Source organism: Euprymna scolopes, chromosome 24, assembly GCF_053919585.1.
Source record: "Euprymna scolopes isolate OS-2025 chromosome 24, ASM5391958v1, whole genome shotgun sequence".
Taxonomy (NCBI): Eukaryota; Metazoa; Mollusca; class Cephalopoda; order Sepiida; family Sepiolidae; genus Euprymna; species Euprymna scolopes.
Window position 1 is genome coordinate 49,641,454 of NC_136505.1, and position 19,289 is coordinate 49,660,742.

The 19,289-nt window shown below is 34.0% G+C and overlaps 1 protein-coding gene across 2 annotated transcripts in view; it reads right to left on the bottom strand.

Annotated features, from left to right (window-relative positions):
- Nucleotides 1-19,289, bottom strand: part of LOC145246465 (calpain-2 catalytic subunit-like) — a 116,083-nt gene that overhangs the window by 40,132 nt on the left and 56,662 nt on the right. For both annotated transcript variants that reach the window (XM_080108081.1, XM_080108082.1), the window contains exon 2: nt 8,107-8,270. In XM_080108081.1, the coding sequence (XP_079964207.1) occupies nt 8,107-8,217 (111 nt within the window). In that variant the 5' untranslated portion in view covers nt 8,218-8,270. The remainder of the gene's footprint in view (nt 1-8,106; nt 8,271-19,289) is intronic.

Consider the following 19,289-nt stretch of genomic DNA (forward strand, 5'->3'; position numbering starts at 1 on the left):
GTGGCTTTTTTCTTAACATGTTATATAAAATATGTGGGATATTGCAAGTTTTTCAAAGTATTTGTAAGGTATTTGAATTCTCCGTTCAGATGTTGTGGGCTGAAAATTCTGACTGCACGTAGAAAGAAACCAATTATTGTACATGTTTTTATTTTGTTATTATGGTGTGAGTAGACATGTACGTAATCAGTTTTGTGTGTAGTTTTGCGGCGAACTTTGAGGGACAGTTTATTATTGGATTTTAAAACAAGTATGTCTAGAAAAGATAATGAGTGATTGTGTTCTGTTTCATAGGTGAACTTTATGGATGGTTCGACTGAGTCTAATTTGATTTAAGCATGAAACACTAGTATCTGTCGATATAAATAAATAATCATTATTTATATATATATATATATATATATATATATATATATATATATATATATATTAGTATTGGAACGATTAATCGGAATCGGGAATCGGAAAATCGGGAATCGGGACAAAATAACAATTTTGTAGTAAAATATTTAGAGATTTATAAAGACTCGGAATCGAAATCAGTAATTGTATCAGAATCAGGAATTTAGTACGGAATCCGTAATTGCATCGGAATCGGGAAAAATATTAGAATCGTCCCATAACTAATATATATATATATATATGACTTTGACTGTCATGGCTCTTGTTGGCTGCGACATTATTTGGCTGTGGAATTTATTATATACAATCTCTCACATTCTGAAAATCCTATCATAAGTTGCTCGCTTGGTTAGCATTGCTGGATGGCATCGTCCTTTCGAGTTAAAACTCCTACTTGTGAGATATCGGCTTGGGGTTATTAGCTGGTTGGATGACCGCGTCCCTTGTTAAGACGAAGTAGGTTCATTTCACAGTCGAATTTCGGCGCGATTTGCTTAATCCGTGTTGGTTAATAGAAATTCTTGTGTGCAGGGCGTTTGCTCAGTTGGTAGAGTGCTTGCCTTGCATACAAGAGGCTCGGGTTTCGAATCCTGAGTTCGGATGTGTCTAACTGATAAGCCCAAATGAGGGCGAAACTCGAGTCTTGGACTACCGGTTCTTTGACTGTCATGGCTCTTGTGGGCTGCAACGTTGTTTGGCTGTGGAATTTATTATATACAATCTCTCACATTCTGAAAATCCTCTCATAAGTTGCTCGCTTGGTTAGCATTGCTGGATTGCATCATCCTTTCGAGTTAAAACTCTTACTTGTGAGACATCGGCTTGGGGTTATTAGCTGGTTGGATGACCGCGTCCCTTGTCGAGACGAAGTGGGTTCATTTCACAGTCGGAATTCGGCGCGATTTGCTTGATCTCTGTTGGTTAATTGAAATTCTTGTGTGTAGGGCGTTTGCTCAGTTGCTACAAGAGGCTCGGGTTTCGAATCCTGAGTTCGGATGTGTCTAACTGATCAGCCCAAATGAGGGTGAAACTCGAGTCTTGGACTTCCGGTTCTTTGACTGTCATGGCTCTTGTGGGCTGCGACGTTGTTTGGTGGTGGAATTTATTATATGTATGTATGTATGTATGTATGTATATGTATATGTATCTATATGTATATATATATATGTATGTATTTATATATATATATATATATATATATATATATATACACACACACAGAAGGAGATGAAATTAAGAATATGCAGTAAACGTTAGCTCAACACAATATTTCGACCTTATCATTTTATAAAGAAAGCTTTTAAATTTACATAAATTGTAATACAGATTTGAAAGACACAATTAGTAATTATACAAAGGACACACTAGATGGGCGTATATGCGTGTTATTAAGTATAATACCTATTGTATTCAGTAAACCACAGATGCATCATTTCTTCTCGAAATTGAGATTGGAGAATCAATTCCTCCTGATGCGATAAAGATGAAAACAGAGTGTGTAAGAGAGAGAGAGAGAGAGAGAGAGAGAGAGAGAGAGAGAGAGAGAGAGAGAATGGGAGAGAGCTATACAAATTATTCTTTAGTAAATGGCCCACGCTGAAGATTTGCTTACAGGAATCACCTGCGTCAAATCTGGTTAATTAATAGAAGTGGGAATTAGTCGTGTGAATAACGTGTGACGATTCTCGGTCCCGTATTATGCGATGAGCTTGCGCAAAGCTGTGTGCACAAGTCGGTCGAGTTGGTATAAGTTATACCATTTTTTTTTTTAGCCTTTTTTACATCTATTTTGTCGATAAGAAAAAAAATCCACAATTAATGATCCCTTCATTTCTGTAGTAAATTTTCTTGGTAAAAAAATAAAATGCTAATAATAATAATAATAATAATAATAATAATAATAATAATATTATTATTATTTTTTTTTTAATTATTATTATTATTATTTTTATTATTATTATCATTATTTCTATCATTATTAATTTTATTATAATTATTACTCTTAATTTTATTATTATTATTATTATTATCAATTTTATAATAATAATAATTATAATTATAATAATAACACAAACTGAACACACAGAAACTGCTACAGATGTAAAACACAACATCACATGAAGTCATGTAGACTTAAACAGTATGATTGTAAGTTAACCTCCCTTGCGCCCTTGCCTTCCGCCCCCCTAACTTTTGCGCGAGCGTGTGTATGTGTGAGTGCATTTCACCATAAACTGACGCCACACCAAATACGTAAGGAGGATCAAGAATGATGGAAAGACGGAGGAGAGAAAGCACAAGCCAGATCTCCGCTGGATGAGTGCAAAGAGGACTAGAAACTTGGGAAGGCTAATTTTCACCCAAATTCTAGTGAAGACCAATGGTCGCTGCCAACGAGAAACCAATGGTAAGTGGCTGTTGCGATAACGTAAATTTATCTGCAACGGTTATCAAAAGGGGAGGAGAGTATTGGACATCTGCAGAAACTTGTTATCATTCAGACTCCAGATAACACCACAAGTTTTTCTCAAGAAGAAATCTTTAATTATGGTTTTGTGATTATTCCTGGTGAGTAATAAATAAATAAATAAATAAATAAATAATAATAATAATAATAATAATAATAATAATAATAATAATAATAATAATAATAATATTAGATGAGGGAGAAAATCAAAATAATACCGATAGTAGTAGGAGCACTAGGAACAATTCTGGAAAACTTTGAAAAAAGAATGGCAGAAATTGGGATCAGAAGAATAGCTGCAAAAATACAACGACTAACGATAATGAAAACAGCTTAAATATTAAGGAAACACTTGAACGCGGAGAATAATACAAGAATACACTGTAGAGGACTGGTGGATATATTATATATATCCCCCAGTCGTACAAAATAGGAAAAATAAATTGAATTGAGAAAGAAACGAACAACGCGTTTATTGAAATAAACGAACTAGAATTTATTTCATGAAGAAACAAATGAAAGAAAAAGGTACAGCACGTGTTTAGTTTGGCGTGCGTCTCTCGCTGTTAACTGGTGAGAGGGAAAGTCTATTGTTGCAGAGAGAGAGAGAGAGAGAGAGAGTGAGAAAGTCAATCAAGTTTGGCGCGTGTCTCTCACTGTTAGCTGGTGAGAGGGAAAGTCTATTGTTGTAGAGAAAGAGAGAGAGAGAGAGAGAGAGAGAGAGAGAGAGAGAGAGAGAGAGAAAGTCAATCCAGGCCATGGAGAGAAAAAGCGTGTAAGATGTACGTACTGTCTGTTGGCTCTTGTCCCACACATAGTAGTAAGGGACGTGACGCGCGCGGACGCGCGCCCCGAAAGGGAGCGGTTGGTCCGTCGTCCGCTCAGCTCGGGAGCTGAATCGAAAAGGAAGGAAACAGCTCAGGTCTCTTGCTGTTGTAGTTGTTTCCGGTGGTCTTTTGCGCATGTGTGGATTTCTTTTAAAGGGAAGTGACGTTGCCCATGTGTGCTTACGTGCGCGCGTACATGTATGTACTTTACTATGTGTGTGTATGCACATGAATGTGAGTGTATGTACGTGAACGTGCATATATGTACGTGTGTGTACGTGCGCACGTATGTTTGTGTGCGCGTATGTGTATGACAAGAAACATGGTTTGAAATGTGAACGCGTATTTCTGTGTGAGACTAGAAAAGGCTCGCACAACGCTATAATGAAGAAGCATTACAAAGAATGAAGAAAACTGAAGCTGCATATCTACAAGTTCTGCACCCCCATCACGCATCCTCTCCTATTGTCCCATCACCGCCCCCCTCCCCTCAAAAAAAGTGATACCAAAGGACGGAGAAGGGTCAAGGAGGATGGAAAGACCGAGGAGAGAACGCTGACCAGACTTCCGATGGACAAGTGCGAAGAGAACTGGGACCTTGGGGAGGCTTAGTGACACTCAAATTCCAGTATAGACCAATAGCCACTGCCAGCGAAAAGGCTGTTGCGATGTCGCAAATTTATTTGCAAATAATATCGAAGGAGGTGGAGAGAGCTGAACGTCTGAGGAGAGTTGTTACTCAGCTTCCAGCGAACACCACAGGTTTCCAATCAGATCTTTTGTTGACTTGTGTGAAAGCTCCATGTGAGCCAATAATAATAATAATAATAATAATAATAATAATAATAATAATAATAATAATAACTGGAACCTTGGGAGGTTCATTATTACTCAAATTCCAAGCAACAAAACCAGACGTCATAATAATTACCTAGACAGAAAGAAACTGCCAAATTGTAGATTTTGCCGTCTCAGTGGTGAAAATAAAAGAGAAAAATTAAAAAAAAAATATGCAGAACTTGTCAGAGAACTGAAAGGGATATGGATGTTAAAGAAAATCAATAACATACCAATAATTGTAGGAGCACTAGGAACAGTCCCAAAGAATTTGAAAAAAAGAAACTAAGAGAAATCGGAATCGACAGGAAGACTGGGACTATGCAACGGATGTTAATGTTATAAACAGCTGAAATCCTAAGGAAAACCCTCGACTGCGGAAACTAATCTAAATGAGCGACAAATATAGGGTTTCCAAAATGTCACTGAAGGGTTTGAAACTTATTTTTTGATGATACAATTCTGTAATTTTAACACAATCTTACTAAGATATTAGGGGGGGGAATGCAAAATTCAAACAATCTTTATTTATAAAAAATAATGTCTTTTAAATGTTGCCCATTTTCAGCTTCGTATATTTATGCTCTTTTCAAAACATAATTTATGACAGATTGCAGAATCTCTGGATTGCGATTGAACTCCCGTATTTCGTTCCGCGAGCTGGCAGACCTCGAAACGTCAAACTCTGCAAGAATTGAAGAAAAACATCAGAAAAGTAATAAGGGAGTTAAATCGCAATCCAGAGATTCTGCAATCTGTCATGAATAATGTTTTGGAAAGAGCATAAATATACGAAGCTGAAAATGGGCAACATTTAAAAGACATTATTTTCATGAATAAAGATTGCTTGAATTTTGCATTTTTTTTTTAAATTCCCAATGTCTTAGTCAGATTGCGTTAAAATTACAGAAAGATATAATCAAAAATAAAGAATCTAAAGAATAAAGAAAACTCTTAGTGACGTTGTGGACACCCTGTACTCACTGGGCAAATAGAAATTGCAACAGAACAAACAAAAAAGATGCAACCAAGAAAACTGGAACCGCAAAAGTGTAAATTGAATACTTCGCTCTTCAAAAAAAAAAAAAAAAAAAAAGAGAGTACGCATCGACTGGCACCGCACCAAACAGTCGAAAAATAAAGGAGGATAGAAAAAAAAAATACGAGGAAATAAAGCATTAACCAGGCATCTTGACGAGTTCCAAGAGGGTTGGGACCAGCGGAGGCTTATTGTAACCCAAATTCCAATGATGACCAATAGTCATTGCCAGCGAGAAGTCAATAAAAAGTAACTGTTGCAATAACGCAAATTCATTTGCAAAGGTTACCAAAAAAAGGTGGAGAGTACTGCAAACTAAATCTTGAACACCTATACAAATGGCACAAGCACAAACCGACAGCAATACTTGAAAATGTAAGTCACAAAATTGTATGGGACATGGATATACAAACGGATAAACCCATCCAAACCAGGGGACTGGATGTCATATTAGTTCATAATAAGGAAAAACCTGCCACACACACATACACATACACACACAAACACATACACATACACACACATATGACTACTTCATTTAATCACATAAATTAATATACGAAAACGTAATTTTATGCGTAAATTTTCAGTATTTACTTCAACAGTGCTCAATACATAGGTAGAGCTAGGTAGTAAATTATAAAATATATATGGCAATTAAGCTACACAGAATATTCCGCGTTTCATTCTCGTGAGAATTCGTCAAGTTTATGCAAAGAGTTTTGGTTACCCCGCATTTTATATACGCACATGCTATTGAATTTTTAGTTAGCCAATCAGCTTCCTAGTTTCCACCGCGCCCAACCTAATCAGCTAATGGGGACACTTTCAGGACAAAGTTACAGTTGACCTTAGGTTCACCCCTTCCTTTGTGTGTGTGTTTTCATGGGAAGAGTAGATACCTAAGTAAGCTGACTTATTTTCAACCTAGTTGTAGTTAGATATTTAAAAAAAAAAAATGACGACGATAACTACGACGACGTTAAATATGTGACTTTTTACTATAATTCGGATATTATTTTAGTTTATATATATATATATATATATATATATATATATATATATATATATATATATATAGAAAATAAAAATTACGATTAAATTTACCAAAATAATCCAAGATGGTAAAAATAAAGTATATTATAAATATTAAAGAATTAATATTTATAAAGTAATCTCAACGAGATGTAAAAGCCCAATAAAAGCAAATAGGAGATAGAGCTTATAATAAGAGCAAATAGTTAATAAAACATGTTAAAACACGTTGAGAAAGAGTTAAAAACATATTTAATTTGAAAAGGAAACACTAAATAAGTGGATAGTCCTTAATCCGCAGAGTTTCGAAGAAATACTTCCCTTCTCATCAGGGGGTAAGAATTAGCAAAATGCGGGATCGGATTTTTCTTGCAAAAGTATTTGATGGAACTGCAAGTAAGTCAAAGATCTTACTTGATAACAAAAAAAAAATGAAGCAGAGGGAATAGGGTGAAGAAAAAGGTGATTTCACGTGAATGGATAGTCTGGTGAAAGGTAAAGTATCCAATGACAGTAAGATCCAAAAATGTAAATGTATGTATATATATATATATATATATATATATATATATATATATATATATATATATATATATATATAATATGTTTATTTTATTTTATTAATTTTTTTTCTATTTTTATTGTCAATTTTTAATTTATTTTGTATCGCTATCCTAGATAAAAGTTTATCATGTGCACACAGTTGTTCGCTATTTCTCTCCTACAGTTTAATAGATGTTGGGGTTCTTTGAAGTTAAAGGTTATATGGCAGGGTTTTTTTCCTTCTTATATATATATATATATATATATATATATATATATATATATATATATATATATATATATATATATATATGAAAGGCTCCGGCAAGTAGCACACACAATCCTCGATTGAGTCTTATCAAAAACTAAAAAGACTGTTATATGATGGCTCCTTGCTAAACTCTCAGCATTATAAGAGAGGAAGAAGGGCAAGCGGAGTAATCCTGGGAATGGTGTGGCACCCTCCCCTTCATCTCGGTGTAGCAGCTAATGAAAAGATAACCTTCTGGTTGCCCTTCACTATAGTCAGACTCAATAACAGAACAAAAAATCTAAAATGAATTTATATATATATATGTGTGTGTGTGTGTGTGTGTGTGTGTGTGTGTGTGTGTGTGTGTGTGTGTGTGTGTGTGTTTATTTACGTATATATCTATATATATGAGAAAAGATTGGGTAGAAGAGTCGGTTGGATTAGATGGACTTTTGGGTATTGATCTGATGACTGCGTGTGTGTTCTGTTGAAATATAGATCCATTTCTGCAAGTCTGCGTTCAGTGGGAAAGCTGGGTAGCTGTAGACTTGTTTGCAAGTAAAATCCTTTTGTTACGACGGTGATCGAGTGCCTATATGATTGGCACTCTACAATGAATTCGAAAGAAAACAACACACGGACGATGATGGCCCGTGCAGTAAGCGCAAATTAGACATAAGTTCGAAGTATAATAACGACTTACCTGTTTGATGTGTTCCTTGATTCGTTCAAAGTTTATGGAAGGATGGACCGTTGCGGTGGGCGGGCAAAAACGTACAGAATTAGGTCGAGTTTGCGAGACGGAGCAACCCATAGCGGACACCTGTCTTGTACATAGTCAGCTTTCATCCAATAAATTAGTTTAACCTGTACTCAGAAGCAAAATAAATAAATAAATTAATTAATTAATTAAAAAAGGGAAAATACTATTCTGTTACTTTCAAACGGTTTGCTTATTTCATTTGTCGCTTTTATGTACATAAATCTTTTCTTTTTTTTTTTTTTTTAGCTTATTTATACTTATAACCCAAACACAATCCTTGTTTTGAACAATTCTTTGTATACTATTATTAGAACACATGTCGTTATTTTAAAGGTTCTTATATCGGGAGTTATAGCTTTTCATACATTGTTAGGGCTTAATTATAACAATTAGTATGTCAAGATATCCAAGCCAACGTAAATAGCGTTGGAAGATGCAGAGGTCGCAAATATTTTACGTATGGATTCTCGATTGAAAAAAAGGCTTTAATCAGGTGTTTCTCTCAGTGAACACAAGAAATGTGTATACTCATTGCCGAAAATTCGCGCGTACTATAAAAACTCAAACATACACATCTTTGTTTCTCTCTGTCTGGTCCGGCTTTTGTATAAGAGACAATGCGCACATATCAGTTCAGCCTGTGCCTTTTGGGGCGAGAAACTTCGACAAGCAGCACACGAAATGATTAGAGATATGCACTGACTACTAAGCATAGCAATAGCATATGCACAATGTTAAACAAATTCATGTACACAGTTCATACATACACTATCACTGGCATAGCAAGCACCCTAATGTGCCTGTCCTATTAATACTTATAAATGCACATGGCACCAGCCAAATTTAACATTCGTACTTGCATTCGTACACGCAAAACAACTCTATCACTCAGAACATTACCTGGGGTCTTTGCACTCTTATTCGCTGCTAGCGTTCTATTTCGCAAATTGTCAATAAAATAATTATTTTGTGTGGATAGAATTTGTTATTCTATCATTATACACAAATTTGTCTTACAGTCAGCAATCGGTGTTCAATCCTCGGTCGAGTCATATCAAAAACTAGTTTTGTTTTACTATACACATAGATTCGAAAAAGTTGTCAAAAAACAAAAAACAAATATATAACAAATAAATGCTATCAAAGGCAAGATAAGTTACTTTTCTACCTAACTGGATATATTTTTTAGTGTTTTTATTAAATACAACGTGTTTATTCGGCTCGAAAAACATACAGTGTTTACCGATGTATTTGAAAAATGTAAATGGCGGCAAACTCACTGTTGAACACGGTAAGTTTGAGAAAACGATTTTAAACAAAAAAAATTATACAAAATACTGTTAGAAACTCACTCAATATATGTTACCGTGACATAGACGGACATATATTCGGTGGTTTTCTATATAATTTGTTTTTTTGAACTCGTTTTCCCAAACTTATCGTGTTCAACATCAAGAATGTCGGTATTTTTCTTTTTAAAATACATCGATAAACACTGTATGATTTTCGAACCAATTACACGTTTTAAAGTGAGTAAAACCACTAAAAACTTTTGCAGATAGGTAGAAGAGTAACTTTATATTGCCTTTGGTAACATTTATTTGTTATATATTTGTTTTTGTTTTTTTTTACCACTTTTTCGAATCTATGTGAACACAAACCCAAAAAACTAAAAAAAAAAAAAAAAACAAAACTGGTAGATGGTGTCTTCCTTGCTAAACACTTAGAATTATAAGAGGGGATCAAGGGCAAGTGGAGTAATCCTGAGAATGGAGCGGCGCCCTCTCCAACATCTTGGTGTAACAGCTAAAGAAAAGGGAACCTTCTGATTGCCCTTCACTATAGTCAGACTCAATAACAGAACAAGAAATCTAATATGAATTTTTGTCAAAATTACAAAGGCACAAATATCAGCAGGCAAAGTTTTGACTTTCGTATTTGAGGATACGTAAGGATTTTGTCCATCGATTACTTTAAGAATTTTTTTTTTTTTTTTACATATTGATCACCACTTATCAAGGCCCGGAAGCCACTCAGGGATAAGGGTTATTGCAAGTACATTACGTTAGTGCGGAGATTTGATAAAGTGTTTATTTAAGGGGGCGGTTCATTAGGAATTTGTTAACATTGGACTTGAAGACATTCAAGTTGTAGTCCGGTGGGAAGCAGGCAGACGGAACAGAGTTCCACAGACATGCAGTTCTAAGAAAGGAGCTTTGTTCATGGAATCTGCGTTTTGATTTAGGCATAAATAAAGAATCATCAGTTAAAAACATTAAGTAGCATTACTAGTGTGTCGGATGGGAATAAACGCACAAGGCAACCACAAATGAAGAAGAAGAAAAAGTGGTTTCACCAAGACAATGCTACGTGTCACAAGCCGATCACAAGGGTGGCATATTATATGAATTGCACTTCCAATTGCTTCTGCACACACCTTATTCTTTAGAGATATCTATTAACGACTGTTTGCAGACATCAAAAGAATATCCAGTAAAAGAGATATCGACAACTGAAGTATAATTTGCTGCCAAAGACAAATCGTTCCACAAAAAGACATTTAATTGTTAGAGAAATATTGTCATCGGTGTCTCACACCAGAATAAGACTGTTGATGAATAAAGTTGAATCTTGCTCCAAATTTGTAAGGTTTTATTCAGGCCCAGGACTTCTTTAGTGGTGTATTATGTTTATACAATCATAAACAGAGGTTTATATAGATGCTATTTCTTTTAAGAGGAGTCGTATATTTATGTTTTTTTTTATTTATTTATTTCAGTGGAATGTAGCAGGAAACTTTACACGTTATCTTTCTGATTTTATGAGAATTAAATTCCTACCCGACCCGTATATTTTAACATGTGGAAACTGTTTGTAATATTTCTAATTTCGGAATGTAATTTTAATAAAAGCTGTTCGATCGAAACGAAAAAAAGATATTTTAGGTTATCGATGAACTTCAGTTAATACATGCTTAAAAGGTAGTAAAATAAAATACGGTACTTATGCACCTTTGTTACCGCGCTTTTTTAAAAAAAAAATAGTATTTTCAAGTAAAATTTAAGTTCTACGATATCTTTTTTTTTATTAAATTTTTAGGTGAAAGAGAATAATTATAAAACACCTGCCCCTCCCCATATTAAGAATAGTTTTCTAAATAATAACGTTATTATTTAAGCACGGTAACATAAGTGCATGAGTACCTACTATTACTCCTAAGTCCGAATGGCAAGCCCTCAGACCAGGAACAAAAGCCGTATTAAAATCATACTGAATTGCTTAAGTTTAGCGAAAAATTAAACAATGATTTTGACCGCCATGTTCTTTTTTTAGTGTGTCGTATAGATAAATGAACATCGCAATAAAATTCTGGAAAACAACTTATAAACCGTTTCTATACATTAGAAGTGTTCTGATCTATAGAGAATTTAATTCTACCGCGTTTGATGTAAATTATATGTGGTTTTTCTAATAAGATGCCTGGTCGTCGCACGTAAGCAAATGATGATAGTTAAAAATTCGTGCAAATTTCCAATTTTGTACTGCATGAAGTGTCCGGAAACAGGTAACAAAAATGGCTGTCTAATTATACAGTGTCGGGTCTCGTGAAATAACGAGATTTCTTGTTATCTTGTAGGCAAATGAAATGCTGCTGGCTTGAATAAAAAGCCTGGTTTGGGAGTTTGAGCTCGGGCAACAGTGTGACGGCTTTAAGTACCAATCATATTTGTTGAAAGTACAGAATAGTTAACAATCTATTTGGGAAAGTAGAGAATGATTAATTAATTAATTAATTAATTAATTAACCACAGTTTAGATTTTTGTTTGTGTGTGTGTAATTGTTCTCGACTGTTTATTATTCTAGACTTTATCGAGATTCTCAAAGTGTTAAGATGTTACGACTATTTTACGATTGCTTTTTTATATTGCAATTGCGTTTAAGTAGTTAATTGTGATTAACAACATTTCAGTTCTTATTAGGTTTGATTAAAGAAAGCGACAGCTCGAAACTCAAGTGAACACACGACCAAACAAGGAAATAAAACTGATTTAATACCAACGAAGTTTTAAATAATGGCGAACAAACCTGTCAACCTGCTTACCATAGAAACGCGAACCGCTTATGCATACATATATTAATCGATCCATTCATCTTTCTTTTCGTCCCATTCAAACCCCCACCGTGCACGTCAAACGATAATTAGTCGAATTATTCACGGACTATGACTCTATTAAAAGTTTCATCAATAATGTAAGAAGTAACTGTGGTATAGTGATTAGAGTTGCGGACTGAGGACTCGGCGTGCCGTGTTTGAGCTGCATCACTTTTGGTTAGGTATAAATATGATTGCCCTTTTTCTCCTGTAAATAATCATATAACAGTTTTTGAACTTTCGTGGAATTCAGTAACATTGGTATACATTTCTCTATCATTTGTTTAAAAACTTAACAACAACAACAACAACAACAACAACAACGACAACAATAATAGTAATAGTAATAATAATAATAATAATAATAATAATAATAATAATAATAATAATAATAATAAAACCCTGTGGACAAAGAGACGAGACGATAAACCATATAATAAGTGAATGCAGCAAACTGGCCCAAAAGGAATACAAGAACAGACACGACGAAGTGGGAAGGGTAGTACACTGGGAATTATACAAACAGCTCCATCTCGAATGCACAGCCAAGTGGTACAAACATAAGCCGGCAACAGTGCTTTAAAACGAGAATCACGAAGTCCTATGGGACATGGACATACAAACTGATAGACCCATTCAAGCAAGAAGACCGGATGTCGTAATAATTAACAAGAAAAGAAAATTCCTGTCAAATCGTAGACTTTGCTGTTCCAGCTGACCACAGGGTGAATATTGAAGAAAAGGAGAAACGAGGCAAATACTCAGAGCTAGCCAAACAAATGTATGGGATATGGAAGATGAAGAAAATAAAAATAATACCTATAATATTAGGAGCACTAAGAACAATCCCGAAAAACTTTGAAAAAAGAATGGGAGAAATTGAAATCAAAGGAAAAATACAACGAACAACAATCGTGAAAACAGCTGAAACATGAGGAAAAAACTTTGAATTTGGAAACTAACACAGAGGAGCAACAAGCTCGGGCGAGAAAAAACTGCTGCAAAGGCAAAACATGAAACACTACATGAAACCAAGAACACTGAAACCGCATATCTATAAGTTCTCTAACTCAACCCTACCCCCATTCCATATCACTGCCCCCCCCTAAAAAAGGGCAGAACCAAATAACCAAGTAGTAAGGAGGAAGGAAGGACCGATGAACTGGCCAAACCTCAGCAAGTGCGAAGAGAACAGGGACCTTGGGGAGACTTATTGCCACTCAAATTCCAGCAAGGACCAATAGCTGCTGCCAACGAAAAATCAATGGAAAACAGCTGTTGCGATAATGCAAATTTATTTGCAAATGTTATCGAAAGAGGTGGAGAGTACTGGAAACCTAAGGAAACTTGTTGTCACTCAGCTTGCAGGGAACACCACAGGCTGTATTCAGGGAAAGAGCTTTGAAGACCTATGTGAAAGCTCCTTGTGAGCTAATAATAATAATAATAATAATAATAATAATAATAATAATAATAATAATAATAGTAATAATAATAAGAAAATAATAATAATAATAATAACAATAATAATAATAGTCATAACAATAATAATAATAGTAATAGTAATAATAATAAAATAATAATAATAAAATAATAATAATAATAATAGTAATAGTAATAATAATAATAATAATAATAAAATAATAATAATAATAACAATTATAATAATAATTATATATAATAATAATAATAATAATAATAATAATAATAATAATAATTTGTTTTAACCCATTCCCTTTTCGCCCCAAATAAATAATGTTGTTTCCTCCACGTCTCCTAATATTATTAATCTGGGATATATATTACTCTTTGTTTATAATGGACTATTATAATATATTGTAATAATTTTATTCTTTCCTGTCATCAATGCATTCGATAGTTAATACAGAGAGATGTTAAAGTACAGCCGTCTGTTTTTGTAAGTGAGTAAATATGAGATGGGATAGCCGAAGATTTGAACTTGCGAAGCTAGATTTGGAATTGAGAATTCCGATCATGAGTTAAAATAAATACAGAATACATAATGTTATTGAAATACAGAATGTTATTGAAAATGGAATGTAGAATTAACCATTGTTTAGTTCACATAAAATAGTTAGATATCTGTTTATAGAGAAAGGAATGTAATGATGAATTTTGTTTCTGTTAATGAAATGAAATTAAAATAAGGAATCTAGATCAGAACAATAGAAAATATTATACATATTTGTAAAGTAGGTTAGAGAAATCCGCTTTGCATGCTCGAAAACGTGAGGCGTGTCAAGACACGAGTCTGATTTGCACGTGTTGGTCATGCAATGCCGTCATGAGTCTCAATATAGAGAGCTTTAGAAGTCAGTAAGAGTCAGTCAGTCAGAGGGGACAAGTGAGAAGAGTGTGTCAGAGACAGAGCTGACATCGAACCTTGGAAGCGAAGGTTAGAAGAAGAAATAATCATGTAATGACTTGAATTCCTTAACGCAAAGCCATTGACCGGTCGAAATGAAATAAACAAACAACTTCATCTTTTTGTATCTGCGTCTTCGTGTTATGTATTCAACAAAAAAGGTATTGTCAATTTATATTATAAGAACTTTGTGAAAATCATCATCTCAAAAATAGGTAAAGAAATATGTGTCAATGTTATATAACTGAACTGTCAAAAGTATAAATGTCAAACTATATCTCGGTCTATCTATCTATATATCTAAATATATTCCTCTCATTGTGTATTACACGTTCTCGGCTCTCTTGTATTAACATGTACCCTGTTTTTTATATATAAGACCTGTCCCCAGCTCACACACAATATGAACTCTCTAATATGAACACTCAAGAACATTTATTACATAACAGAGAGAGAGAGAGAGAGAGAGAGAGGGAGGGAGAGAGAGAGAGAGGGGGGGAAATAATAGCAAAAAAAAACGACAGCGAGAGTGTTAGATCCCGTATAAAAATGAAAGTGAAACTAGTACAAAGGCTGAGTGTGGTGTGATTACAAACTTAAAAAGAAATCGGTTACTTAATGAGTTAATAGCAAAATGTTGGCTCATTCTAACAACTGAAAAAAAGGTTTCTCACACATAATTCAATCCCAAAACTGAGCATGTATTTTGTGCGATAAATATATGTGGATTAAAAAACAAAAAAAATACAGGGAAACAAAGGTTGATTGACTCAGCTTAATATGATAATACTTAGCTCAATATGATAATACTAAGATTTATATAATAATTGTTGAAAGTGTTGCCTACTATTCATCGATGCTACTATATATAAAAACCTACAGCCCTCCTCACACTTATACTCACACATCCCTCCTGAAGATTTCTTCTTTGAAAGATGAAAAACAACACCGCAGCCAATTTCAAACTACACATGGAACTTATATCGACTCTTACGATCTACACACTAAAAAGATCATCAGATTTTTTTTTTTATATAAAAAAGGTTTAATTAAACAGGAGGTCTCTGTTGTTTTTAACAACATTTGTTTAAATGAAAGAATATATATATATATATATATATATATATATTAATATTTATTCGAAGGTAAACAGTTACATTTGGTCGCTACAAACAGTCATCTGTTTCAGTCAATGAGACTTCATCAAGCAAACCTGAACCATTCGATGCTATAGAAAAAAAAAGAACAAAAAGAAATAAGGAAAAGAAAAAAAAACGTTGAATGGTTCAGGGTCGCCTGATGAAGTCTCATTGGCTGAAACAGATAGCTGTTTGTTGCGACCAAATGTAACGCTTTCCCTTCGAATAAATATTAAAAAATATTTTGCTCTTGTTATCGAGCACTATCTACAACCTCGTTGAGTTCATTAGTTCCGGCTTTTGAATATCTCAAGCCTGTATTGTACACACACACACACACACACACACACACACACACACACACACACACACACACACACACATATATATATATATATATATATATATATATATATATATATATAATTGCAATAAATACTTTGTATACAAAGTAAATGGAAATGCATACAATATATTAATCTTTAATTTCTCGTTGTTCTTGCTTATGTAGCAAAAGCCTCCCATAGCTCCCATAGCGACTCTTTTTCATTGGTGGAAATCGGGAATCAGTAATAAATCGAGATCAAGTATTGAACAGTTAGTATTAAGTGATCGTTTCTCTATTGCACTGTTGTTGTTTTTCCTCCTGCTGGAAGAGGAGTTTCAAAATATTGCCATATAAATACATGCATGAAAACATTCTTACTTTCCTATCAGTCTATTTCAATCCCATCAGACCCATCAACACTAACTAGTCAAGCCAGTCACGCACTATGACTATTGTGGCCTTTGTCAATAAAGCAATGAGACTGATGGTGCAAAACATTAGCATTGACATTTTAGCCACACGACATCCGGTAAGTGACTGGGGATGAGTAAACACTACTACAAACGGCGAGTTAGGCGTACCGTGTTCGAGTACTGTGTATGGTACTGTATTGCTTACATACGGTGTTGGTAGCTTTCACATTAACGATTTTAAAAAATGTGCACCTAGAATTTTAGTAAAAAGTAAACTAGAAGAGAATATCCATTCTAGGTAAAAAAATAATTCAACTCCATCAAGTTTGTAACTTAGAACCACAAAGATTATCAAGTTTCAAAAGATGCAGCCGAAAGATCAGAGATTACATTAATCAAAACATTGTAAAAATAATAATCAAGATGAAAATGGTCGCTTGATGCATAACAAAATCTGGAATATGACAAATGAATTACGTTTCTGAATTTTTTGAGATGAAGATTTGTCATTTGTATCATTTGAATTCTTCGGACTACTGTTCTCAGCTTGAGCGTCGTTTTCACAACGTTTCGGTCGATGTAACTTCCGATCTTCTTCAGGTATGTTTTGTTGAACTCGGGAATTTTTCCGTCGAACTCGAAAATCTGTTGTTGATCAAATGAACAGTTCCGTTCAAAAATCTATGCAGATTCCCGAGTTCGACAGAAAAATTCCCGAGTTTGACAGAAAGGTTGACAATTTCGACAGAAAGGTTTCCAAGTTCGACAGAAAGATTTCACAGTTTGACAGAAAGTTTTCCAAGTTCAAAAAGATATACCCCTGCCCAAAAGTCGGTGATTACATCAACTGAAAAGTTATACAAGATGAGAACAGTAATCTGCAGAATCCAAATTATACGGATGACAAAAGAATGTGTAGAAATTTCCAGGTGTTCTCTTCATAAATCTGTACCATGAATTACGTTGAAATAATAAATGTCCTTCAAGGTCAATACTGTTCAAAATCTAAATATTAATTTACTTGTCCGTACGTCCAGTACCACAAAAAAAACTTCATCATCGCAAACATTAATTAGAGAACCGAATTACCGTCCTTTATAGTCATTCTTTATCAGTTAAATATCATTAAAGCCATTTCCTCTCCAAAAATGTAAAAAAAAATCCATAAAATCTGGCTGTGTTTACGGTTTTAAATTGGCTATTTTATTTTATCATTTAAAAGAAAGTCATGTTGCGATAAGACTATTTTTTATTATTATAGTTTCTTTTTGAATAAACAAAAATGTGCAAGTGAATTGGCATCTGTTCCTTTATAATTTGTAAAAAATTATTCAGAAAAACAAAAAACAAAACAAAACAATATGTCGTGTGTTGAATTTTCATTGAAAAAAAAAAATCTAACTTTATTCAAATCAATTCTTTTAGCTTTAAAACACCAAAAAAGAATTTGCTAAAAAATGTTTTAAATTGGTCGTTATTTGTTTTCTTTTATTTTTATTTATTTTATTTATAATGTGTTTTAAAATTCTCAACTACCGTGGAAATTTTCACGGGTTCTGCTAGTATATAATTCTTCTCTCGTAAAACTAACCGTCATTTTCAGCTAAATATTTTTTTTTAAACGAATGTATTTCATTTATTTATTTGTTTATTTTAATAGCATTTCAGTTCTTATTAGGTTTCATTAAAAAAAAAAAACGATACCCCAAAATTTGTCCGTAGCAATTTTCAAAAGAATTAAATTGCTACAGACAATCTTCGCTTTCTCTTTACAAAATAAATAAATAAATAAATAAATAATAGTTGCAGACAAAACAGTCTTCAAATCAATAAAACGAACGTCACTTTTTTATTTGTACTTATTTACAGTTATACAGCTTTGGTCCACGTAGTGCCATAGTTTGATTTTGGAAAAGGTCATTTTAAAATAGATAAAATCGCAATTGTTTATCTTAGCAAAATTTTTACTGATCATACGATCTCATTATTTTTAATATGTGTGAAAGGCGATAACGTAGGTACAAACATGAAATGCCTTAGCGTAATATTTGATCTCTGTCTATATTAAGTCATATATATATTTAGATATTTATATATTTGCATGTACAGGATTCATTCCTAAACTAATTGCTTTAAATTTTGGAACACAACTACTAGGCGTAAGGCATCCAAACGCGGGTTGTAATTAATTTTTATATACTACATAATCGCGTTGACACACCGGTTCTCGTTCACCGAAGTTAAGCAACGTTGAGCCTAGTCAGTACCATATGGTTGGTTGGTTGTTTTTGTTTTACGGCATATCAACCCTTTCCGGGTTATTTAACGCCGAATCCAAAGATTTTGAATAACAATTTTTTTAATAGAATATATTTGTTGTTTTCACGTTGGATTCTATTTAACCCATAGTTGGGACCCTAACAGGTATTACCACGCCGGGTCAGAGTGGACCTGGGAGCAATGGTAATTAAAGGGTGGCTCCACACTCCCCAAAGCCCACAAGCTTGGGCCTTACCACTGGATATAGTTTAAGGTCATATCCAGGACCCCCATTGAGGGACTTTTACCCTCTGCAAGGAGGGGCAGTCGGCGTATTCTAATGCCCCACCGACAGGGCCCAGTACCATATGAGTGACGACTTTGAGAATACCAGTTGTTGTAGGAGGACCTTGGCACTTCCTGCAAGAACTGAAACCCTAATAT